General features: G+C 39.5%; 1 protein-coding gene and 1 long non-coding RNA gene across 2 annotated transcripts; one reads left to right on the top strand and one right to left on the bottom strand.

The window, feature by feature from the left end:
- Positions 1–25563, bottom strand: st8sia3 (ST8 alpha-N-acetyl-neuraminide alpha-2,8-sialyltransferase 3). Its single transcript, XM_085413398.1, has 4 exons — positions 24689–25563; positions 7140–7259; positions 5299–5856; positions 1–3070 (listed from the first exon to the last, which is right to left on the bottom strand). Exons 1-4 carry the CDS (start codon positions 24940–24942, stop codon positions 2788–2790), a joined length of 1215 nt encoding a protein of 404 aa, XP_085269524.1. The 5' UTR covers positions 24943–25563; the 3' UTR covers positions 1–2787.
- Positions 16232–17623, top strand: LOC146665674 (uncharacterized). The gene is made up of 3 exons (XR_014912641.1): positions 16232–16275; positions 16397–17012; positions 17370–17623. It is a non-coding gene; the product is annotated as an uncharacterized LOC146665674 (long non-coding RNA).

The raw sequence follows: 25563 nt of genomic DNA, 5'->3' as shown, positions 1-25563 counted from the left end.
AAAAAAAAAAACAGTATGGAAGAGGGAACACATGTCTTCCTGCTAAAATGAACAACCTGTACATTTACCAGTGTTGTCCCTTTACACAAAATAAAATTTAGACATGATTTAAAAAAACTAATAAATAAACACAAATATAAACACATCTTATTCTTATACTATATTTTTAAACTCTTTCCATTCACTTGTGGCAGGTTCACTGTTTTACTGAGTAACAAGGTAAATCTAAACACCACACAGCCCATTTTACAAAACAGCAAACAAGAATTTTAACATTGTGTCGATGGCGCTGACAATGCTAATTCCCTCTTGAATGTCTTCGTGGCTCAATCTGATTGTCTGTAAAAAGTCTCGTTGTTGCTGGCATAAAGTGGTGAATTGTACGCGGCCCAAAACACGATGCTAAAGACAAGCAGCTAAAAGGTTTAAGTGATGTAAATTTCATCATCAAAGGGAGAAGGCGAGGCCCCGTGTGGTCATCCAGGAGGCACTACACTACAATGCCACAACTTCTATCAAAGAGGACTTGAATAAAATATAATAGGAACTATTTTCCATGTAAAAGCAGAAGAAGAAGCTTTGCTGATGCATCTTAAATTAACTTTTTATTAGTCACCTTAAATTAATGTCTTTTTATTTCTTTCTAGCTGGGCTGGACTCTTAAACTGCATTTAAAAAAGCTGGATGTAGCTTCTGGGTCCATACAGAAGTACCTTAAATCTACATTATTTCTAAAAGCCAGTCGGGGGCAACTTCAGCAGTTCGGCTTTCTTGCCATGTGAAGTGAACACTTTTCTTATGACTTGGCTCAGTTGGTAGTTTCAGGTTATACTGAATTTATGTTGTTTTTTTAAAAAAATAAGTTAATATGGTAAATTAGCTTCCTTGCCGCACTAATCAACTGTGACGTCACAATTTCCATCATTTAAATACAGTCTGTGATTGAACTTTACAGATCAGCTGGGATTTGGGATTGTTTGTAATTGTGATTATTTAATGTGATTATTGATTCAAGAATCATGCATTTATTTAATTTAATAAATAAATAAATAATTTTAAATATTTTAAATAGTTGTAGAGAATTGAATTGCTTTTGACTGCAAAGCAAACTCTGCTTTGTACCAACCTGCCTTTCAGAGCTTCTAGCCTTTCCTAAACCTTGTCATAATTTACTTCTACAGAAATTGTATTGACCAAAGTAGCTCTTTTCATCGTCTTGGCTCCATCTCCAACACTTAATCCAATTATCTTGTTTTTCCTAAATGATATTCAAAAGAATCACTCAGCCCTACTATCCCTATGAAACGTATAGTTATTTGTTTTAAAAGTAGATCTTTTAAAGTGACGTTAACTCCACGGTTTACTCTGTTTATAGCTCTAACATTAGCAGTAGGTTCACTTTAGAAATCAAAGGTTATCAAACCACTCATACGCAACAAACAAATAAAAACAGCAGGGTAGAAACGGGAATAAGGAATGAGCTAATGAGACTAAAAGGAGAAAGAAAAATTGATTTGTATTCATCAGATGGACACAAACTCAGATAGAGTTAAGTGAATATATGTAAAATACTACTTCGTTTTTGGAGAGTGAAGTGCAAATGCAATAAGTTTTTTCATACTTTAGTGCTTGTAGCACAGGGCGTTTATACTATATCATGCCTGCTGCTTAAATAAACAAAAAAGAGACTTCTCCAGGCACCGATTGCACTACTGTAGGATCTACTATATCCTTTCACTGTGCTAAATATAGAGACTGAGCGTTCTTATATATATATATATAGCACAACAGCAGACATGGCAAAAGGAAAGACTGATAATGATGTTGGAGCTGTCAGGTGGAGCAAAGAAAGCCAAACCTGGTCCCTCCTTTTGTTCTCCTTTGTATGTGGCACTGTAGAAGTTTTGAAAACAGAAAGATATGTAGTCTGATAATGTATCTTGGTCAAAGGCAAAATACTGTGTATTCTGATCTCATCATCATCTTCATCAAGCTTCATCTTCTTTTCTTAATATGACTCTAATGTGCAAAAATAAAATCTAGGATATTGTCAGAACCCTGCATACATCCAACCTCCAGACTTTGTCAGTGTGGTCCCTGACATGCGGATGATCCCAGCATTGTTGTTTTCAGACCAAAAACAGCAAAGAAACCAAAGAAAAAAAAAACCCAAAATGTCAGAGCTCTGAGTTTGAGGGTTTACCAAACCCCAGCGCCACACGGCTGTTTATTATAATATATAACGAACGTAAGACAGCACTTTGCAATTTTTGAAAACAGCCACAAAATCATGTTTTTTGCCATGCCTGGATCTATGTGCTTGAATCTGATTGGCCTACATGCTGTCATTTCTGGATGGAGCAGTTTTATGTTGCATGTGTCTGCATTAGTTCTGTGAAAGACCACGACTGCAATTAAAAAGCTATTAAATGATTCAGCACTGTGACACTCGTCTGAAGACCAGCTTTTGTATGACAGTCCACCTTTTTGTGGTAAAATGAAACTAAACGCAGTGCTGTTCAGCTGTAGATTTATGAGCAGTAGAAAATTAACACACTGCTTGTTTATTGAGCTGTCACAGTTCATCTTGAGCACACGATTACGAGCCTTTGCTCTGGTATCTCAGACTGATCTCCACTGCACCAACTCAGCCTTACAGTCAAGCTGTTGCCTTTGACTAAACGGCAGGAGTCCCAACTTTGCTTGTCTCACCCTTTCTGTAATTCCGGCCAGTGGAAGTGCTGGATCGGAGCCTGAAGGAGCACAGTACCTGCCACAGTTTTATCCCTAAGCACAGTGGGAGAGGGAGAGCTTCAGCAGTCCTTCTGTGTGCATCTTGTAGAGGAGTTTAAACTCGGCTGGCAGCTGGTGGGACTCCTGCCACTTGGTGGTGAATTTGGTGCCCTTCTTGTCGTAGTAGTGGTAGGGGAGCTCTTTGCCTGTGTTCGGGTCCCAGCCAAAGGGCCAGAAACCGTACAGGTGGATCTGGTCACACATGGAAGAAGCCAGCGTGTACATCAGAATGCCTGTGCTCAGGCGCTTCGGCGACAGCTGCTTGGTTTTCCAGTAGCTGTGGAGTATGAATGACAAGAGACTGGTCACAGATTAAATTAATAATTCAGGCACTCACAACTTTATTTATTCACTCTTAAAGTGAATTATATCACTTTTACTATTAAACACTTGAAAAATGCTATGACCTAATAACTAAGTGGCAAATAAATGCAAAGCGATTATTAGAATTAAAGAATATTAGAATCAAGGATTTGCAACAAACCACTGAGTTTATCTGTGACATGTTCCTTGTACTTTTTTTGCAATGTTTTTGCTGTGTTTTGATCCTTTTTAGCATCGACTTCCTGCTTTTGTTCCTAGTTATTTCCCCCTTGTTTTGAACAGTTTAGGCAAAAACCTGAATTTTGGTAAACGGAGATAAAGGAATATCATCCTGTCCACTTTTGTCTGCTTTTTTCTAGAAATCATTCCCAAAAATTCTGAAAATAGGACTCTATTGATAGGACATAATCTGCTGAAGCTTTAATGTGGCAGTTTTGCTCTGAAGAATCACAAAGGGGGAAACTCTCCAAACTGGCCTAAACAAAAGCGGCTTCAAGAGTCCTTACAGCGCTGAAAGCCGTCTGAGCTGCTTAAAAGTGGTAATTCTTCCAGAGCAGGTAGACTTAATGGGATTGGTAAAGATTAGACTACTGTACGGGCAGCCCTATTCTGCCACTACAACACTAAGAACCCAACTTAAATCCCCCTCTCTCCACACACACTGTTACAGCTGTGTGCCATACCTTTCACTAAATAGCTGTTTCCTTATAATCCGGCTTTGGAGCCTAAATCTCCTCTTTTGACATATAGAATACAGCTCAATACAAAACAGCCACGTGTCAGCCAGTTTCTACTAGTTTCTTTAAACAGGATTGAGGTGGATGAGGGACATTTAAAAACACAGACAGAGAGAAAGCACAAATAGCTACAGCCTTTAAATGCTAAGAGACAGGGACGACCAAGCTAACCGGGCGGAAATGAAATCCAGTTGTGAGCATGTCCATTTTTAACAAGCAGAAAGCACCGAATTTGATCAGCTGTTAATCTTAATGAGCTATGCAATAAACTCAGAGATTAATTCAAGTAGTGGGTTGGACCCCATTTTACCTTCAGAACTGCCTTAATCCTTCATGGCATAGATTCAAAAACATACTGGAACCATTCCTTTAGATTTTAGTCTATATTGATCTACTAACATTATCGATAATGTGAAACCCTAGAGATGGTTGTTTGGAAAAAAAATCACAAATCAGCAGTTTCCAAAATCTCAGAGCCCGTCTGGTACCAACAGCCATGCCACGTTCAGCATCAGATAAATCACCTTTCTTCCACATTCTGGTGCTCAGTTTGAACTTCAACAGGTCACTTTGACAACCTTATGAAATGTGAGTATCATCATAGGTAAAAGGTAAATAATTACCAATGACAATGACAAGACATATTTAGAAAAAAGTTATCTAGTAAACCTAATGTTCACGTTGATGATGGAGATTTCCTTGTCAAACAAATCAATTAAAGACCAAAATCCAGAAATTAATCTATCAGCCAACAACCCTACTGTTGTCCAAAAACTATTAAAGTCATCAATAAATTGCGTTGTTGGACTGAAGAACATGTTTCCTCATTACTGTGAACACAAATATGTACCCTAGAACAAAATTTGTAAAAACTCAGCTACAACCTCAGAAAATAAAAGGCCAAAACTGCAGTTCATCTAACGGCCACTGGGGGGTTATATTCAAAAACAAATCTGTCCACACAGACTCCTGACTTAAAACCATCCCCCTATCTTCTTAACCATTTATTCCCTTCAGGATACTCCACACAGAAATGATGGCCAGTCCTAATTTGGCCAGTCTTGGCCATCAGGGTTGCCTCCTTATGCAGCTCTGTTCCTCTTCCGGCTTGGCTTTTTGAAGTCTTCATTAATGTGAAACTAAAGTTGTAGAGTTTTTGTTTTTATAACACAATGAAGACAATACAGTGTACGTCACAGACATACAAATATAAGTGCAAATTCCTCATCTGGAAGAGGTCCAGAGGTGCACATGGAGAAGACACTGAAGAGGAGATCAGCCAAATTTATATTAAGTATACATCTTTATTTTTAATGAGTAGAGTTATAAAATGTTTTACTGCTACTAATGACATAGTGATCACATGTGGAGATGTGGACTGATGACGTACTAGATACTAATGATTTAACACCTGAATGTACTTTAATAGTCTGCTTTTTCTTACTTGTTGACATATTTCATGATGTTTCCAGGCCAGGCGAGCTGGACCTTGAGCTGACCTTTATGCTCCACAAAAAAGTCCACCAACGTTCTCGTCACTGTGGCCGACGTGTGGAAGAAAAACGCCGGGATCCACAGAATGGCGCCATCTAGCTTCTTCAGGCTAAGGAAGAAGTTATTTCTGTCCTGCACAGTTAGTAAGTTGTTATAGTATTTCTCCAGGATACTGGGGTTAAAGGTCGTCATGTTGGTGCGACGCCCAACATCTTTTTTAAAGATCTCAGTCGGCGCAAAATTGCAGCGGAAGACAAAGTCGTATTTCTCAATCTGGGGACCACAGCGTGAGCCAGTGAGGATGCCGCTGTTGCCAATCACAGCACATACGTTATAGTGCTTGTTGAGGATTGGTGAGACCTCCGGGAGGAGAGAGCGAAAGTTGTCGCTGATGGAGAAGACGTATTTGTGGCTGGAGTAGTCATAATGCATCAGCTGACCGATTCGGACTGAGTCTCGAGTCAGCGTGAAGTTGTGGGGTATGTCGATGTACTGAGAGATCTCCTTCCTGCAAGATGGAAATATATTGCCTTGTTGAGATTTTTTTTAGCTACAACAGACAACACAGAGAAAGTCAGTCAGGTAGAACACTACAAAAGCATGTGCAGCGAAAGTGTGCTGGGAGTTGTTCCAGGTGGACAAAAATAAATAAACAAGACAAGGTGATGGCAGTAGGACTGGAAGCTGATATGTAGTCGATCTTCAGGAAGAAAGGCTCTCCTCCCTCCACTTTGCTGGCACCAGAGTTCTTACCCTGTATCTTGTATTTGTGTGGGCACATTGAACTCTATTTTGACACAAATAGATTTGGGTCTGATAATTGGTGGTAACCATAGATAGTATAAAAAATGGATGTAGCTACATGATGTCAACCACAGTTCCAAAGTCCTGCTTTGATGGCTCTATCTGAGTGTTTTCATAATGACCATCTTTGTCTTTTGAAGCCAAATGTGAGAAGCAAGAGGCAGATATGATTGTAGGATTGCCTTGAGTAACCTAAATCTGAGACTATTATTTGACTAAGCCCATAAACTCATCAAGAAACTATTTACTGAGGTCAGGTCAGAAGGCCAATTTCCCGGAGACTTCTTATCAAAAATCTTTCTTGCAACCACAGGTATTGCCCCCTGGTGGCCATTAAAAAGAATCTTAAGAGGTTTAAGGTATCTTCATTGGCTGATAGCGAACTCTACTAAACAGTTAGGAGTCTGTTGAGAAAAGTGCCTTCAGTTTTAGAGCAGGAGGATGTATTTTAAAATGTGACTAAACACTTAACTGACTTAAGTGATGCTCTAACTTCAGACTTGAAACTTCTTTAGATTAGCATCAAACTTCTGGACTTTAATGTGACTCGCTATGACTACACATAGCTTGGACTTGTATGTTTTTGTATTGTAGAATATAGGTCAGTAGCAGCCCTATCCACAAGGAAAAATCTACTAGATGAATTTTAAGTTCATGCTTTCATTTAGCAAAAAATATCTTGCACTAATCCAGAAGAGTTTCAAAATGGTCCACAATCAGTAAACAGAAGTGATACTGGGCTCGGATTCAGTGAAGTGTTTCTGAACAGCTACCCAAAGCTTTCACTAACACAAAAAATGTGGCAAACTTTTTCACAACTAACACTTGCTGTTGGGAGTGCTAAAAGCATGTTAAGCTTTCAAGACCATCAGAAACCAATGCAGGAGACAGTTTTTGTGTGTGTGTGTGTGTGTGTGTGTGTGTGTGTGTGTGTGTGTGTGCGTGCGTGCGTGCGTGCGTGCGTGCGTGTGTGTGTGTGTGTTCTACCTCTGCTGGTTAAAAGCAGTGCTGTTGTGCCTCCATTTAGATGAGTTCTGCAGGTCCTCGCTGAGAGCGTTGGTCAGAGAAGTAAAAGCTGGATCCAAATACTTCATCGCCAACTGGGAGCTGCACAGAGGAGGCAGAGACATGTCAATTAACTTGGTCCTCTTTTTAATAAAAGTAAATCATGCAGTTGCACTTAGAAATATTTTATGAAGCATTTTAGCTTTTTGGTAAACCATTAAGCAGCTTTGAATATCATCAAATGGACATAATAACAAAAAGTCAGGCAATCAGGCAGGTTTTGACCAAGCCAGGATATAAACACATTTTTATTTGGTAGTAAAAACTGTGGCTTAGTGGCTTCTGAATAAAACTAGAAACTGTACAATAGTACAGCAACAGTCTGAGAATAAATATACTAAATACACTTTTAGTGTGTCAGAAATATTCATCCTGTGCATATCTTTACATGAAGTCAACAGGCGTGTTTTTTAAGAATAAGCTAATTATTAAAGAATTATTTTTTTTTTTCAAACATGCATATTATACTGGTATGAGTGCCCAAGTGTTTTGAGTTTTGTTTTTTTTTCATATAGCATTTAACACTTGCATGCTGGTCAGCTTTGTGCTCTGGTGGGTCCTCAGCACCATTCAGACACCGACAAGTGCCTTGAACTGCAGCTGGCGACTGTAAATGTTGTTCTGTTCTGGAGAGAGAGTGTCCAATACCACCAACTACAGAGTGTTGCCCAGTGATCCATAAAAGGTAAGGAGCTGATGCCACTACACTGAGCTCACCAAAGCTGCAGAGCAGAACATGGATTACAGTCACTAGCAGCAGTCCAAAGCGGTGGAGTTGGAGCCCATCCAGAGAAGCAGCTTCTTGCACTGTTATGTCGTTATGTCTTCTTGCACAAAGTATGTGAGGTGTGATCAGAAAGTTCTAAGGTAGTCAATAAAAATCAAATTTGAACAATCTTTCCATCAAGGTCAGCATGACTCCTTCTACAATAAGCACTTGATTTCTTCCACTGTGTCAAAACTTTAGTCATTCCACTTTTATTTGCATTTTTAAGAAAGTTTAAGAAAGATGAAGTTGCAGGGATGCAAATCTGGCCAGTAGTCCAGTTAATGAGTAGGGACTGCACTGATATGGCCAAGCATCTTTTGATCGCACCTCGTGCATGCAGCATGCATGCCAGCCTTTCTTGCTACAGCCACAAATACTCAATGATATTTAGTTGGGCAAATACCTGGAACCAAAAATGCTGAATTGTTTAAAAACCTGTCTGATTGTCAGCTGGTGTTTTTTCACAACTTCTTTACAGTGATGTTTTAATAAAAGTAACAAAAACAATATGGCTAAAACTATTACATGAAAATATAAATAAGACAGGAACTGTAGATGGGAACTCTCCATTCATGAATCAGATTTTGTCTTTTTCTCCACAAAGCTAAAATGCTTCCAAAAGAAACTTACTGAAATGTGCAAGACTTTAAAGAGCCATTTTGCAAATATCTATCATTCTGTTCATTTGGAAATCAGCTGCAGTGAAAAACAGCTCATTCATTTACACTCAGCTCAATGTAAATGCAGACTTTCAGTCTCTTTCCTGCATGCGAATCTGGTTTAGTCAAAGAATAGACTCTTCGGGATTCTGTGGAAAAATGAGCAATAAGGCCAAACAGTTGCATCAACTCTGTCCATCTTAACAAGTTATTCATAGTGACATTGAGGAAATATTGACTGTTCAGCCTAATACAGTTTCATTCACTGTGTCTGTGTTTGGGATGCTTTTAAAACACTGATTCACATCAATGACAAAACAAACGTGTTAAGATGAACATTTTTATTTGCAGTGCAAGAAGGCCCAACTTTAATTTCTCGGTAATGATAATCGTCCTGAACATTTGTAATAAAACCTAGACTCAACAAAGAGATTCATCAGGTAAGTATTTTAAAAGAATTTCTATACACCGGGTTTTTGCAATGAAAACTCGACATTTTGTATATAGTGAATTAAGCCTAGACTAAAACAAAAATTCAATGAAGGTCTCCACTGGAAAGTTTTATTCCAAGGCTTAATCCCTGTCTGGGAAAACTGAGTCATTAAGACTAGTTTCCTGCCACAGACTAAACTTCAAAATGTCAAGATTTTAGGTCTCTAGTATGACATAGGCAAATAATAGTTGATCAAATACTGTTTGAAGTCCTTGATGTTTATCCTCCATGAAGAACCAGGTTCGTGCAGGTGACTGCATTAGGACAGTCCAGAAAGCAACAGAGGTAACTTGGACTGTCCTACCAGGCAAGCCAGTAATGACTGGTTGCTAGGGAAAAATATGCACTCCCTGACCAGTTGGCATGGAGTTTGCTTGAGATTTTTGAAAGTCTATAGCTGTGTCACAAAACGTAGGCCGCATCCTTCGGAGGACCCAGCCTGGGCCGGGTCCTTCGAAGACCGAGAAGGCCGGAAGTGCGAGGCTGTGAAATGGGACGGTCTAGCCTTCAAAAAAAATTACATTTTTAAGTTATCCGAGTGACTTATATATCATGTTTAACCTGAGTAGTGAAAGACAGCAGGGTCTGAAAACGATGAAGCTGGGAGTCCGCTGCTCTTGCCGGCTCGAGTGACCATTGAACCCCCCGGCTAGCTATCAAGCGGGTGGGTAAAAGACGTCTCCGAAAATGTCGGAGCACTTTTGCAAATATGCGATGTCTTGATAAACCAAGCAGATATTTGAAGTTTACATGGCTACTTTCTCGTCTGAAAATATGTTAAAAGTTTATTTTGTGACCCAGAAAGAGCAATAAGAGTAATATTAAAACTTAGTAGCGGCCGCCATTGTTGGAAACTGAAATTGGCTGAGCCGTGCTATTTATTCTGGGATATGGTGGGCCACGAAGGACACACCCGACCCATCCTTCAAATTTGGGGAAATGAAGGACGCATTTGTGAGCCGTATTTGAAGCAGTCGACGAATTGGGACAGCCTTCGTCGCCTGGCTGTCACGTAATTGGCCTTCAAATGTGGCCTCCGAAGGATGCAGCCTACGTTTTGGGACACAGCTTATGACTGCTTTCTTCACTAGCAGATGGTTGCCTGTAGTTTGAATGGAAGACACCAACCTGTCTGCAAACACTTGCCAACTACTCTCTGAGCAGCAGTGAAGCTAGACAGTGCAACACAAGATTAGCACAAGGTAGCTCTGCATATTTGTTTTGTTAGACTTTAAAACCAGATACCCTTTCTGACATAACCCCAAAGGTTATAAAAGTTATAAAAGTTGGCATCTTTCATGCAAACTACAGGCAACAATCTGCTAGCAACTAAAGCAATCATGACGAAGTTCTTTGCCGCCACCTAGTCACTTGCCACCAATTAGAGAATGCACATTTTCCCCTAATGAACTGGTGGCTCGGCCTCTATTATGTCTGTGCAACTCAGGCGTTGCTGTAGCATCTGACATTTTTGCAGACATTTTTTGCAGTTTAGGAGTTGAATCTGAATCAGCATGAAATACAATTTTTACCATTAAAGCTCTACAAACTGGAGGTTGGAAAGGATCTAAGCTTGTATGTAAGACTTCTTATTTTTGAATGTATTTAGCTGTGTATGCTCAAATTATAATGCTCACAGATTACAATGAAATGCTGAATCATTTTGCAACCTCTGCTTAAACTGAGTAAGGTTACAATATACAAATATACATCTAATTTATATATATATATATATATATATATATATATATATATATATATATATATATATATATATATATATATATATATATATATATATATATATATGGTACATTTCTTCATGCCATGTCAAATTCAGCACCACAACATTAACAGGGCTCAAGTGAGCATTCGTGATCTTAATTTTGATTTGACTTGAAAGATGGTAAGTAGGCTGGCAGGTCAAGCTTTAACAGCAGTCGACTGACATACATATACCCATTTGATACATATGTGATTGACATAAACCCGGATATAAAAAAAGAAAGGCTTGCACTGCATCCTTCCGTTTTTAGCATCAGCACTCTTTATTCACCTCAGGTCGGGTTTGCGAGGTGGCCTCTCACTGCAGGAGGGGCGTGAAACAAAAAGAAAAGATAAATAACTCACTCGTTCTTCATTGACATTTCAAATGACACCCACCACTTTGGAGCTGGAGACCAGGCATGCAGAGGCTATAGTGCGTTTCAAATACTCACCGCAAATCATCTAAATGGCTCAACAGCACATTTATAACTGTGACAGCAGTATCAAAAATAAGAAGACCTCCAATCATCACACACAACAAAGCACAGATTTAAACAAAATACTTTCACTGTAATGGGAAAGTGAAAACAGGCATTTTCAATCAAGAACAGCGGTACATTTTTTTTTTCTAAGAAACTTCCGCATTGGCAAAATGGATCGGTTACAAGAGTCTGAAAGATGTTTTTAACCCTCTGATGTTTCAGCGAGTACAACTAAGAGGCTGGTGGTACATGTGGTTTTGAGTGAGATAGCTCTTGGTTGAGATTACATCACATGTAGAGACTATGCAAAAAAAGAAAAGCTCCATAACTATAGCTCCCTGCATCTAGCTATGTTTGTTACTGTATACAAAGCAGGTGATTTGAGAGATAGCTTGAAACCTTGAAATTATTTATATCTTAACAAAACAGCTCATCAGCATGATTTACTTTCAGAAGCTGTGGCATTGCTTTCATTCCTCTTCAGAAAGAAAGCAATGAGAAACTAGTGACATTTTCTTCCTGATTAAGATATAACAGCAAAGATAACTAATATCATTTGAATTGTAATATTGATTGGCAGGCAGAAAGTCCATGACATGGACTAAAACCTTCTCCATCCAATATGGCTGCACAGTGATCAGAGCAATCACCAAGTTCCTGATGATAAATTAGGGCTCACGCTGCAACAACATGACAAGAAACTTGTCCACTAACAAACTGCTTTCTTTTAAAAATGCTGCTCTGCTCCACATCTAACTCACTCTGAGCGTAACCTTGGCCTGCGATGGTAGCAAGCGAGGGGGAAAATTATTACAGGCGGGAGGAAAATGAATGCGGCACTCGTGTTGTAAATCAAATCAGCCAAGGACGGCCGGCCGGCCTACAGAGCCCTCATCAGACCTGCGCTGTTTGAACATCGCACATGACCCAACATGTCGGACAGCAAAGATTTACAGATTTCTGTGGAGCTCAGCTGCACTGTCCCTACTAAAACCTGCTTCTTCTTCCTTTTTTTTTTTTTTTTAGCACAGGTGATTTCTGCCATCAGTCTTTGTGAAAAGCAGCTCCTGATGTTTTCTGTTCATATTCTAAGATAAATGACTGTCTGCTGCGTGACTGGACAGAAAAATGTCAACACCTTTTTAAGTGCATTAGACTGTGGTTCATTGTTTCACACACACTTGTATATTTGGTGACTTTTTTATCATTCTTTCTTAGTTATATTTTTATCCATCAGGTCTGTCAATCAGTAGCTGCTGACCAGCCATCCCCGGTCCACACCAACTGCTGGCCAGGCCACTGTTGTGGTAGTCCTCGATATCATCCAGGTTTTTGTTTGCTACTTGTATGGGCTCTAGTTCTCCAGCATTGGTGTGAAATCTCACAAGGGAGATGCACACAAATGCCAATTAAACTATTTCAAATTTAGGAAACAAGGAAAGAACTTGAACTGGTGTGTGTAATCAATGCAATCAGTGGTATAAATGATTGCTTGAGTAAAGAAATGGTGTAGTGTAGAAAATCAAATAAAAGACCAAACAACATCCAAAAGGTGGCTGAGGGAGGAGAACCACACTGAGGGCTTATAGCACTGTTAGACTGGGCCCAGGTGGTGCCAGTGTGACTGATTGGAAGCAAACCACACCACATCTCCAGTGTCTACAGATGAGACCTGCCACACAACAGGCTGAAAGGAAAGTTTAAGGAACCAATCAAAACATGAAACATAAGTCGCTAAAGTTGCTGGGAATCCAGTTTAGAAAACTGAGCACACCTGGCCACCTCCAAGGTCTGGGCTGTGTGGACCACTTTGTGTTCATGGGGTCGGAGGTAGAGTTTTAGCTCTAATCATCAAATCTAAGACGAGTGAATGGTGAAAAATGGAAAGGAGCTATGCAGGAAGCTGTGCAAAGCTGCACAAAGAGATGACCTGGAAGGGGACATCCCCCAAGTTAATCTCAGGTTTTTTCACTTCACTTTTTTATGAGCAAAGTTTCTGTACTTTTGCATCACAACTAATGCTAAAAGGAAATTGTGCTTTCAAATGCAGTTTTCAAACAGAACACTATAAATATTTGGACAAAGTGTGTGTGTGTGTGTGTGTGTGTGTGTGTGTGTGTGTGTGTGTGTGTGTGTGTGTGTGTGTGTGTGTGTGTGTGTGTGTGTGTGTGTGTGTGTGTGTGTGTGATATTTCAAAAACTTGTTTAAAACTAAAAAAAATTATTTGAATTTTTTTTTTTATGGCCGATCTCTCTGAAAAATTCCAAATTAATCACAAATAACATTCAACCACTAAAACATTTTTTTCTTTTCAGGAAGTAAGTAATCAAGTAAAACTGTAATCTTGATAAAATAATAATAATGTGCTTTACTATTTTTAGGTGTACATTTGAAATTTCAGGGATAGCAATAATAATATTTTAGAATTAAAAATATAATTTTGATTAACAGCTTGTGCACACAGGTGTATTGATGGTATCAGAAATATAAAAATGATTTTTGGTAATTACCACTACTGACAATTTAGGGCAGCTGTGGTATAAACTTTACATTTGTTGGTGGTTTAATGAATGTGTTAAGCACTGTATACAGGAGACCCTACGGTGGCCCCTAGAGACAAAGCATGTACAAACTCCAAAACACTTACAAACTCCAAAACACTTACAAACTCCAAAACACATGCAAGCTCCAAAACACTTACAAAATACAAAAAACATGCAAAATCCAAAACACGTACAAAATACAAAACACTTACAAACTCCAAAACACGTGCAAACCCCCGAAACACGCGCAAACTCCAAAACACATGCAAACCCCAAAACACAACGGAAGTGCTCCAGGACGCTAGGAGCAGTGTTGAGCTTTTGCTACCTAGTAACTACACAAGCCAGGAAGTACCAATGACCGGATTTGGGGTCTGCAGCCTTAAAGGTCGCATTTTAAGGCCGATTACGTCACAGCAACACGACGAAGGCTGTCCCAATTCAAAGGCTGCTCGAAATGCGGCCCTCAAATGTGTCCTTAATTCCCCTGAATTTTAAGGATGGGTCGGTGTAGCCTTCATGGCCCAACATATCCCAGACTTCATAGCGCGGCGGTGGTTTGGATAATTTTGCCGGAAAAAAAACGGCGGAAGCGGAGCGGACGAAGAGTAAACTTTCAGAAGTAAGTACTGAATATTATGTCACTTATTTAAGCGCAAATGTTTTTATAATGATGAACATTAAAACATTACTGTTGGCAACATGTCGGGAAAGTTATGTGACATTAGCGATGTTTGTACTAACTTGGTTTTAAAGCCTTTACTTCAAAATATACGCCGTTCAATAGCTGACTTTAATCTTACAGAGAATCTGATGATTTTATGCGTAATTAAAGTCAGTCATGTCAGTCAGCTGACGGTTCACTCGTTAAGCTGAAAGAAAGATGCTTTAATCACAGGAGTCACACATGTGTCCACTGTACCATCTGGGCACTGTTCTTGTTTAGCACTCGTAATAACACAAACACTAAATCCTCCTTCTCTGGTGCTGTTTTGTAGCAGTGTATACACCTGAGACTTTAACCTGTCTGTCTGTCCTGCACTCTCTCTCTGTTTCTTTCTCTCTGATTGTGTAATAAAAATATGAACATGTGTTTATAAGTCACACTTGTGTTTGAATCCTGCAGCTTATCACACATTTGATTTCTATGTGTGACACCTGCAAGTGTCCAGAGTGAGGACAGACTGAGGGACCCACTGCTGCACATCATCTGTGAGGCTTTGCACCCCTGATGATCCACCAGGACAAACTCAACAGTGTGTGAGGAAGAGGAGGAGGAAGAGCCAGCAGCAGCTGACAGTTGGAGAGAATAGACAGACTGTTCCCTGTTTTTGAAGGACTGCTAGAAAAGTTTAAAATAACTAACTGTCTGTCCTGAATCATTCTTATTAGGTAATGTTCAAATAATTTTATCATTCCAGTGTTTTCAGTGTGGGAGAAAGTACTCAGGGCCTTCAGGTTACACACTATGAAAGGCAGCAACAAGTTTAATGTTCAGAAACCTAAAATACGTATCAGCAGCAGAATGGAGCTAAAAATAAATGTTTGTTTCAGTTCTATGAAGCTTTGAGTATTTTGGATCAGTAGCACTGCTGTGTTTGTTGCATCATATTGCTGTAATTGTTTATATGCTTTATATATTCTGAGGTAAGTTGATCTATAGTGTTACATCATATTCTATAAGGATGTTATGTGTTTGTAGACTTTCTGCCCAGTTTGACCCATTTAGCAGAAGCCAGCCTGTTTAAGGCTCTGATATCTATTCTGTATGACTTAAAGCAGTTATGACATGGTCTGATTTTCTCAAAGGAATATTTCATATATCAGTCTACTCTTCATTCTATCAGAAACAGTTATCACAGCTTTTACATTTTCTTTTTACACATGTATGTAAGCATTGAGCCAAATTTAGTAATGCCAACATACTGAAGGAACAACATTTGTCTCTTATATATGATACACCTATATATGCACTGTCAATATACATTTTGAACCAGCTGCAGATGTCAGAGTAACAACTGACTGACCCCCACATAAAGTGCATTACAGTAGTCCACAGGGGAAGAAATAAAAGCATGGATCACGGTTTCAAAGTGCTGCCTAGGAAGAAAAGATTTCACTCTTGCCAGTCGCCTTAAATGATAAAAATGGACTGGTCCAACTTAAAACCAAGGGCAGTAACAACAGGTTTAAAATAAACCTCCAGGGGTTCCAAATGAAAAGAAGAGGACTCACAGGGGCCACTGGGTCCAAACACCAACAAATCTGTTTTGTTTTCATTCAAATTTAAAAAGTTTAGAGCCAACCACACTGAAAAAAAGGGACTGGCCATCTCTTGGATTTATGTAAGCATCTTGCATGTATTTAACACAATTGCCTCATGTTTTAAAGTTAAATGTAACTATATAGTGTAAAAACTACATGATATGCAGAAAGGGTGTATTAAATTGTTCATATCATGTTCAGGTGAAGTAAGTCAATAAGATAGCAACGTTAAATCTCGTGAAACCACGCGTGATTTCATCTCGCGGGCTTTGGATCGTGGTTTAAAAAAGGCATCCATCTCAGTCAAGTCGAGCAGCCAACTCTACGTTTTTGGTATGTCTTGATTTTTTGAATTAATATTTACCATATTTCAGCCAAATGTAGTTAAACGTCTAGAGTGTCGCCATGTAACATGCTAAAAAAGAGCCGTTAGCTTATTTGCTGTTTTATCTGTTGTCAAAGAATTGGCGCTTTTTCATTTGAATTTGTCTTTGGCACAAGAGCCGTAATATCACATTAAACCTAATTACGAGGCACTCATAACATAATTTGGTTTTCTGTGTGAATAGATTTGCCAACTGACTCTTCAGTTACATTGTGTATTTACTGCACCGTGGTGTTAGTGAGATTTTGGACATTGAACAGCTTTAGCTAATATCATCAGCGGCATTATGCTAGCTTACATCCCTACCCCTCCTGCCCTCACCTGCTGTCCTTTTGTTTTTGTTTTTGTTTTTTTTGCTGCACATTGAGAGACGACCTCTATTCTGCATTTCACCAGGAGTCAGCTGATGGATTGTGGGTTCAAGGTGTTATGGTAAGAAAGTATATTCTATTTTCGTTTCTGTAACTTAATTATAATAGGTTTTTATAATTATTAGGTGCATGCATACTCACCCTATTAATACAACTGAGAAATCCAAAATCTGCCATAGGTTTAACTTATACCTGTATGTATTGCCAGAAAGGTGATTACTGGACTCGCATTAATGCACACTTGAACTGAAATGAGGTTGTAACTTGTGGGTTGTTGGGTTGCAAATCAGAAACAAACATCTTTGGATTTTTTTTAATCCCATAAGATCTGGAAACACAGTTTTTATTCAACAAAACATTACTGATTAACCAAGCACAGTGCCTGCTGTTATTTCAAAATAATTTTATGTCATTTTAGATAAAATGCAGCATTCCAGTGCATCCCAACCATGCCTTTACAGTCAAGGTTTCTGACGGAGCTGAGTTTCTCTCTGACAGTCTGCTGAAAGTGTTTGCAAAGTGATCGGGGGAACAGGGCACAAAGCTAAAGGATGTAGCTGCCATAATGACAGTAAGAACTTTAAAATTCTTTAACTACAAAGTGTATATGTATTGCATTAGGTCAGTAAAAGATTTTTATGCTACATCCATTGAAACAGTCAACTATTACCTGTGAGTAATGATTCCACTAAAAGGATGCCATAATTTTCGTCATGCATTTACTGGCCCACTGAGAAAAATTTATCTTTTTTTTTTAAAAATAAATGTTCTGGAAACTATATATCCATAAAGTTGATGTCAAACAGGAACTTTTGCTATTGCTTTGTAGATGCTGGTGTTGCATGTTGACTGGTTTAAAAAGTCAAGAGTTTTTGTCTGGGATCATTTTCTTCTGTGCTACTGAAAAGTTCACAAATCTTTGTTTTCTTTGTTATAATACTCAAGGATGACATTAATGCTTGAAGTCCCTCATCAAAGTGCTCCGCATCTGTGTGAAAGACAATTGCAACATCTTGGTGCAGGAGTTCATGGTGAGTGTTTTATGAGTAGATTGTGGATTTGCAACATTTAAAAATGCATTTAGTAATCCACTTGATCCTCATTGGACTGGTTAGGACCAGTAGTCCTCTTTAATAATTTGAAGTTCACATGAGGCCTGGTAGTGAACTCGGCCGCCGGCCCTTGAGGCCCCACCCCCACCCCTGTATTAGGGGTCACATCAGTGTGAAAAAACTTTAAATTTGTCATTCTAGTGAACAAAGGAAAATCCCACCAGTATTTACATTAGCTTTTGTTTGAAAAAAAAAAAAAAAAAGACCAACTGACCAACAGCTAACCAAATTGTGGGGCTGAAAGTCTAAATTCTAACATCTTCTGAGTGACATAACCTGGATTTCTGATGGGCCGGTGTCTTTCTAACAAAAACTAATGTAAAGCATTTGAAATTATTATGTTTTTCACCCTCTCTTAGAAACTCTGTTAGACCATGAATGGCAGCATGGCAGGCCACTCTTTGGCTATAGCTATTTACTGTGTTGCTTGCATTGGTTTAAATTACTCTAACATTAGAACTGGTAGATTCAAAAGAGATGAGTTTAAAAAGGAATCTTAAAGAAATGTTTTGTGTTTAACCAGGACTTGCCTGAGGCCACTGCACAGATTGAGAAAACCACAATGAACATCTGTCTCCAGAGATGCGCCAGGCAATGACTTTTCTGATGTTGTTCTTCAAGATCTGGATAACGTGACCTTTGCAGTAGCCATGCTGTTTGGACCTTTTTTATTCCTTCAACATGAGTTACCCATCACAACTCTGCTACACTTTTGAGGTGATTCAAAGGGTGGTAATGGAGTTGGATGCAACTCAGCTCTCAAGAAAAGCTCACAACTAAGACAAAACTGCTCCTGCAACGAAGCTCACTGTTATGCATGTGAGGTGACCAGCTCTAGGTGAGAGGACATTTAAATCTCACACTTGTTCTGCTGCATTTTTGAAGCTCAATTCCAGGAACGGATCGCAGGGTTCATTTTTATATACTCTGCAACTGCCATGAGGACGAGCTGTTTTTTGTTGTTGTTTGTTTTTCCTTTTGCTCTGTACAAGTTCTGTTTGTCTGTTTGGCAGCATTTTTAAATTTCTCTTTGTATTTTTTCTTTCTTTTACTAGTGAAGAGATGTAGCGTGAACAGTTATACAGTCTAAATATCCCATATGGGTCGTGTGAAATGGTATTTTCAGTTTCATTCAGTTGAAGTAAAGAACGTTGAATATTTCTAAGTGTGCTGTTTTGAACCAAGATGTCACCGTATGATCAGTGCTGTATTTTTTGACAGTCACTGTATCAATGTTATTTTTGCGTCTCTTGAATAAAGGTTTTGACCTGCAAGTGCTAATTTCTTTAGTTATCGGGGTAAAATGGGTAGTGTTAATAGGAAGGTGTTTGCCAATTCAGTAACCTAATTTAATGTTAATGGAAACTAACATTACCTCAAATTGTTTAGTTATAATTGTTGTTTAACTGAATCTTGATGTCAGAGGCCTTAAATAGAATGTTTTGTATTGTTCTTTCCCAACATTTTTCAAAAGAAACAGTCCAATTTCTTTGCTGCGATTGATTCCAGAGAACACGGAAGAACTGACATTATTTAACTGTTGATTTATATAGATTCAGTAGAGGAGTAATGTCAGTTTAATTCTTTAACTACTGCAGTGAAATTAGACATGTTGTTTTGAAAGGTTACTGGTGGATGCCAGCAACCATCTTGGAAGAGAACAATACAATCTGTTATAAGGCCTCCATTTGAAAATTGTGTATTTGATACTAGAATATAATAGCAAAATGTAATTTGAAGATAACATGTAGTATTTAAGTGACCAAGTAGTATTGGGTAAAAGTTATTGAATGGTGTTGGGATAAAGTGAGAAAATTGTGAAGGATTAAAATATTTCAAGAGCTCAAATTACTTCATCAAAACATGTTTAAGTCACATTTTATCAACACAAATTGCACAGATTTATTGAACATGAATAAATTGTGTTAATTTAACTCAATTGTTTAAGTTGCTGCCAAAGCAAAACATCTGTGTGCAACAAATGTCCACCATTGAATTAAGTAAATCCAACAACATATTTTTTTCAGTGCAAGCTTTAATGTCATCTAGGCATGTCAAGAGAGGTTTTATTCAGATGCCATCCTTCTGCTTCAGTGGCAAATAAATTTGGCAGTGAAGATTTAAGGTGATAAGACATGTAAATAACTGCAACTTGAATCTGTACTGAGGCTCAGTATTTGACACAGAGTTCATGTTCACTGCTGTAATAGCTAATAATGATTAATATAATAACCATAATATTGGCCATATTATATTTACATTACAAAAGTGATATGACTTTAGTCTCATGAACAACATTAGCTAATTGTTATTTACTATCTAATCTTAAATGACTGTTCAGTACAGAAATGAAGCCCAAAAATCATGTTTTACTGTCCTGTGGTCTCAGCCTCAGATACTTATCAAATCACACAAAGCTCTTGTAGAAACAAACAAACAAATGAAAAAAATGTTCTCCTTCATTTCTGTCAAACAAAGTTGTATGACACGTTTCCAGCTGTTAGTATCATGGTTGCTAGGCAACCTGGGAAGCGCGAGGGAGACTAGAGCCTATGTGTTTGCAACAAACTTGCCGTTTATTTTGCAAATCGAGTTCAACACTGCCCCTAGCGTCCTGGATTTGAAGTTTGCACATGTTTTGGATTTTGCATGTGTTTTGGAGTTTGTGTGTGCTATTTGGAATTTGTAAGTGTTTTGGAGTTTGTACATGCTTTGTCTCTAGGGGCCACCGTAGGGAGACAGCTTATTTATTAGGATGTTTTACTTTCTGCACAGATGTTTCACTTTAAAAACTTTCCAGCGGCTCACAAAATACTCCCCACCCCCCTTACTGAATGTGAAACATCTGTAGGAAGATCAGCCTAACACTGAGGAGGAGAGATAATTTGGAAGCTACAGAGCAGCGAGTGTGACATGACTGATGACATGTTGTTGTACTGATGGAATTAATGTTGTGGAAATGCACTTTACATTGTATTTAGACTGTAAGTTCCTGCAGTAAATGTAACTCAAGCTAATCCTTAATGTTTATAATCAGTCTTTATGAGGAATAATGTTTTAAAGACAAACCTGACAGTAGCTGTAATACTGGCTTGTATGAGGATTTACATCAATTTTGCCACTTTTATACAATGAACACATTACTGGTGTAGAATTAGTATAAAACCTGGAATTTGGAGACAGATGAGGTCAAATCTGAGAGAACTTTGTAATCTGAGTGTGTCTAAATGACTGATGACTAAATAAACCACTTATGATGAACCTGCTGATGTCTTTGGTTCATATATTAGCCAGAAGTCCTGCGTAAACACTGGGAATATACACTCCTTATTAGGTACACCTTGATATTGTAGTTTGGACACCCCTTTACCTTCCGAACTGCTTTAATTCTTTGCGGCACAAATGAGCTTTGTGACATTTTGCGTTATCCTGCTGGAAGCAGCCATCAGAAGATGGTACATTGTACTTATAAAGGGATGGTCATGATAAACAACAATACTCAGGTGGCCTGTGGCGTTTACATAATGATCAGTACATACTGAGGGGCTCTAAGTGTGGCAAGAAAATATCCACAACACTATTCCACCACTACTATCACCACCATCAGTCTGAACCATTGATCAGAGACAGGTCGGATCCATATTTTCACGTTGTTTACACTAAATTCTGACCGTTTCATCCAGACACCACAACAGAATCCAGACTAATCAGACAAGTCAATGTTTTTCTAACATTCTGTGCAAATTGTAGCCTCAGATTCTTCTTATTATTTGAGAGGAGTGACACCCTGTCTTCTGCTGCTGGCATTAACAAGGTATTTTCACCCAGAGAACTACCACTCTCTGGATATTTTCTCTTTTTCAAACCATTCTCTGCAGACCCTAGAGATGGTTGTGCAGTTAAATCCCAGCAGATCAGAACTTTCTAAAATACTCAGACCAACCTGTCTGACAACACAAAAACCATGCCACATTCAAATTCACTTTATGACCTTTCTTCACCATTCTGATGCTTGGTTTGGATTTCAGCAGGTCATCTTGATTATGTCTACATGCCTAAATGCACTGGATTGCTGACATGTAGCTGGCTGATTTAGATATTTGCATTAACATGTAGTTTGTTGGGTGTAATAAAGCAGCTGATGAATGCAAATGGGTTTTTTTCATAAGAGCAAAACGTACGTCTTCCTTCATTAGAATAAAACTTATAAAATTAAATGAGAGTGAGAAGTGCTGATCTAGTTCACAGCTGTGGGATTAAGTGACAGATGCCCTGTTTTTCTTCAGGCTGACACACACTCACACTGACTGGAAAACACACTGACGTGTACCACATTTAGATCGGTTTATTAGGACAAAGCTGTCTCCTTATTCAGTGGGGGAAAAAACGCCTTCCACCAGTGATGAGTTAGGAAGCAGTCAGTGTCATTCTACGGTGTATTAACTGCAAATTGATCAATAACAAACGGACACTTTGATAGAAAATGTTAAGCTGAACCAACTCTGCAGTGTTTTGATCAAATTGCCACCATCATCTGTTTTCACCTAATCAGGGGGTGATACAGAAGTCCCACCTGCACTTGCAAGTACAGGCGTAGCATTAGCAGTAAACAGGATGTACCACGCTGTGTGGGCCTGTGGACCCCGTTTCGACTTTTCTTAGTTTAGTTGACCTTAGAATGAAGACGGGGAAACGGGAGGCTATAAATTTAATCTGTAGCAACATCTGTAGTGAAAATAATTTTAGATTTTGGAGGAAGAGCATGCTGCTATTTTTGTTAAACAGGTGCTAGAAACTGTAGCCTTGACTTCCTGGAAATTTAACAGAAGAGAGAGGAAGTCATGCTCCTGTTCTTTCACATAGAGATAGATGTTCTCTTTTCAGTTATATAAATATATTCGTTATGGATCTCATGTGGGTTTTGTTTTTGTTTGTTTTTTTCAACTTTAGGGAGATATGTCAGCTGTTTCCTGTGCTGACTGTCAGACATAAGTGGCATTAATCTTATCACATAAGAGACAAAACAGAAAAGGTGAGAGCAGTTTATAAAACCCAAAACTGAGAAGTTGCCTCAAGCAAGGGAGTTGCAAGGAAGTTCAAGTATCTTGGGATATTATAGTCAGGTGACGGAAAGGTAAGAGGTTCAGACTTCCAGAAGAATCTTAAGTACAGCGGCTGCTCCATGTCAGAAGGTACTGGCTAAGGTGGGTATGGCATCTCAATAGGATGCCTCCTGGGCACTGGGGTGAAAACCCAGGGTAGTCCTAAAACCTTCTGGAGAGATTATATTTTGCGTCTGGCCGGGGAGCACCCCAGGATCCACAGGAGAAACTGTGGCTGGAGAAAAATATGTCTGGAATACTGTCACCTGATGGATGGATGGATGGATGGATGGATGGATGGATGGATGGATGGATGGATGGATGGATGGATGGATGGATGGATGGATGGATGGATGGATGGATGGATGTTTTAACATTGGTCTGTAACTGTCTGGGAACTGACATATGGAATGTCAGTTCCCAGACAGTTACACAGTTACAGACCAATGTTAAAAGTAGTGGGGATGCTACAGAGTTAAGCATGACCATGAGACATGTTCCTTCCATCAAATTCAAAATGAGCTAATATGTTTCTTATCCAGTCTTGGATCAGTTTAAACATTAGATTAGATTTGTGTTTATGAGATTTGTAAATCATGTTATTATTTTTTTATTTACACTTTACACAGATTCACAACTTTTGAGGAATTGGGGTTGTATAACTGTATGCTTTAACACTGTGGTTTTCCGTCACTGTAAATCAGGATCTCAAGTCTAAACCAGAAAAAAGTGCAAGACAAGCTAGACTTAAGAAGTACAACATGTTTCAAAAACTAAGTAAAGGTCACCCGGGTGAGTTAGAGTATCTTCTTTAATTTGAATTCCTTACATTAATACACACAGCTACAGTTTTGAACAACAACATGGACACTCTCTGAGACTGCTGAGTCATTATAAGAGTTTTGTTTCTCGTGTCTTTAACAATGTCCTTACTGGAGTTATTACTTTAGCAAAACCAAAAAGACTGGAGTCTCTCCTTAAGCAGACTGACTCCAAAGTCAGCAGTTACTTAAGTAGGAGGAACAGCAGATTTTAGCACTTCCTCCTTGGTTACACTGTTTTAAATGCTTCCCCTCTGACTAAGACCCACTGCACAGATTTACTAAATTACTGAACCCAAAGAGGAAGTCATAAAAACTGCAGTTATTCATTACTCAGAAAAAAATGAAATGAAACATTTAAAGCTCAAGTGTGTGGACACAAAAATGAGTGAGAAGGTTAAGGTTCAAAGATGTTTAAGTGTATTAATTCAACTTTAAATTCGTGGACATTGTTTACATTTACAATGTAGGCTATTTACGGGAATGTGGTGTCCACATACTTCTGGACATTCTTGAGTGTAAATTATGGAAATGAGCTTGAGTAAAAATGAAAAAGCAGGCAGGCCTCACCCAGCAGAGAGGCCTTCGCCTGAGTGTGACCAACGCCAAAAAACGGTTTCCTACTGATGCAAAAATAAAAAGCAAACACTCAGCTGCTGCGATCCAAACAACCTGCAGGTCCACAGCCTGGCCTGGACTCACCGAAACCCCGCGTGGAACATGTACATCCTGGGTCCGCCGTTGTGTCCATATCTCGGGGTGCTGAACAGGAAGTCCTTCTTGATGGAGACATAGCTGATGAGAGACAGGATGAGCAGCGCCACGCTGAATATGACGAGCCCCAGCGCGCTCACAAACCGTACCATCCTGCCCCGATGGAGGAGGCTGGCCCTCCGGCCCAGAGGATCAGGAACCGGCCAGGACGAGGAGAAAGCGAGCACCCAGGCGCACCGCATCAGCGGCACGGCGACGGCGGGGGCGCGGAGAGGACGAGGCGCGCTTGACGCAGGTCTCAGAGCCCACGCGGGGAGGAAGCGCAGAGGCAGGGAGTCGGGGTTTCATCTGCTGCGTGCGAGCGGAAAAGTACCAGCGGCGAAACAGGAGTGCAGAAACACAGGAAGGCCGCCAGCACAGCAGAGAGGACGCTCACACGCGGACCTAAAAACGCCTTCCATAGATGCCGTGCAGGCTGTAGGGACGCGCGTTTGCTGCCAGTTTCATCAGCTGAGCGTGATGCAGAGAGAAAGCGGAAGAAAAACCCGCGTGACACACTGATCGTGGATGTATCCCAGGATGGAGAGGAGGGGGGAGGAGGAGGAAGAGGAGGGGGTCTTCCTGCTGGCGTGCAGGGTCAGATTACAGTTCATAACCTCGAGGCAGGAGATGAAGCGGCGGCTCGCGGCATCCTGCAGGGAGGAGGTGGGCACTGCATCCTCGGCGTCTCTCTCTCCTCTTCTCCTTCTTTCTCTTTCTCTCTGGCAGTGTAATTAATTAAGGCCAGGGTGTCGCTTTAAGGAAGCGCAGCTCGTGTATCTGGTAATCAGATAAACAGTTCCAGCAGCATCCGAGGCGGAGCT

This window comes from Rhamphochromis longiceps, linkage group LG7 (assembly GCF_057381845.1).
Source record: "Rhamphochromis longiceps isolate RC_006_pf linkage group LG7, R_longiceps_female_GT1.1, whole genome shotgun sequence".
In the NCBI taxonomy this organism is placed as follows: domain Eukaryota; kingdom Metazoa; phylum Chordata; class Actinopteri; order Cichliformes; family Cichlidae; genus Rhamphochromis; species Rhamphochromis longiceps.
The sequence above is the reverse complement of the archived record's forward strand: the minus strand, read 5'-3'. Positions and strand labels throughout refer to the sequence as shown.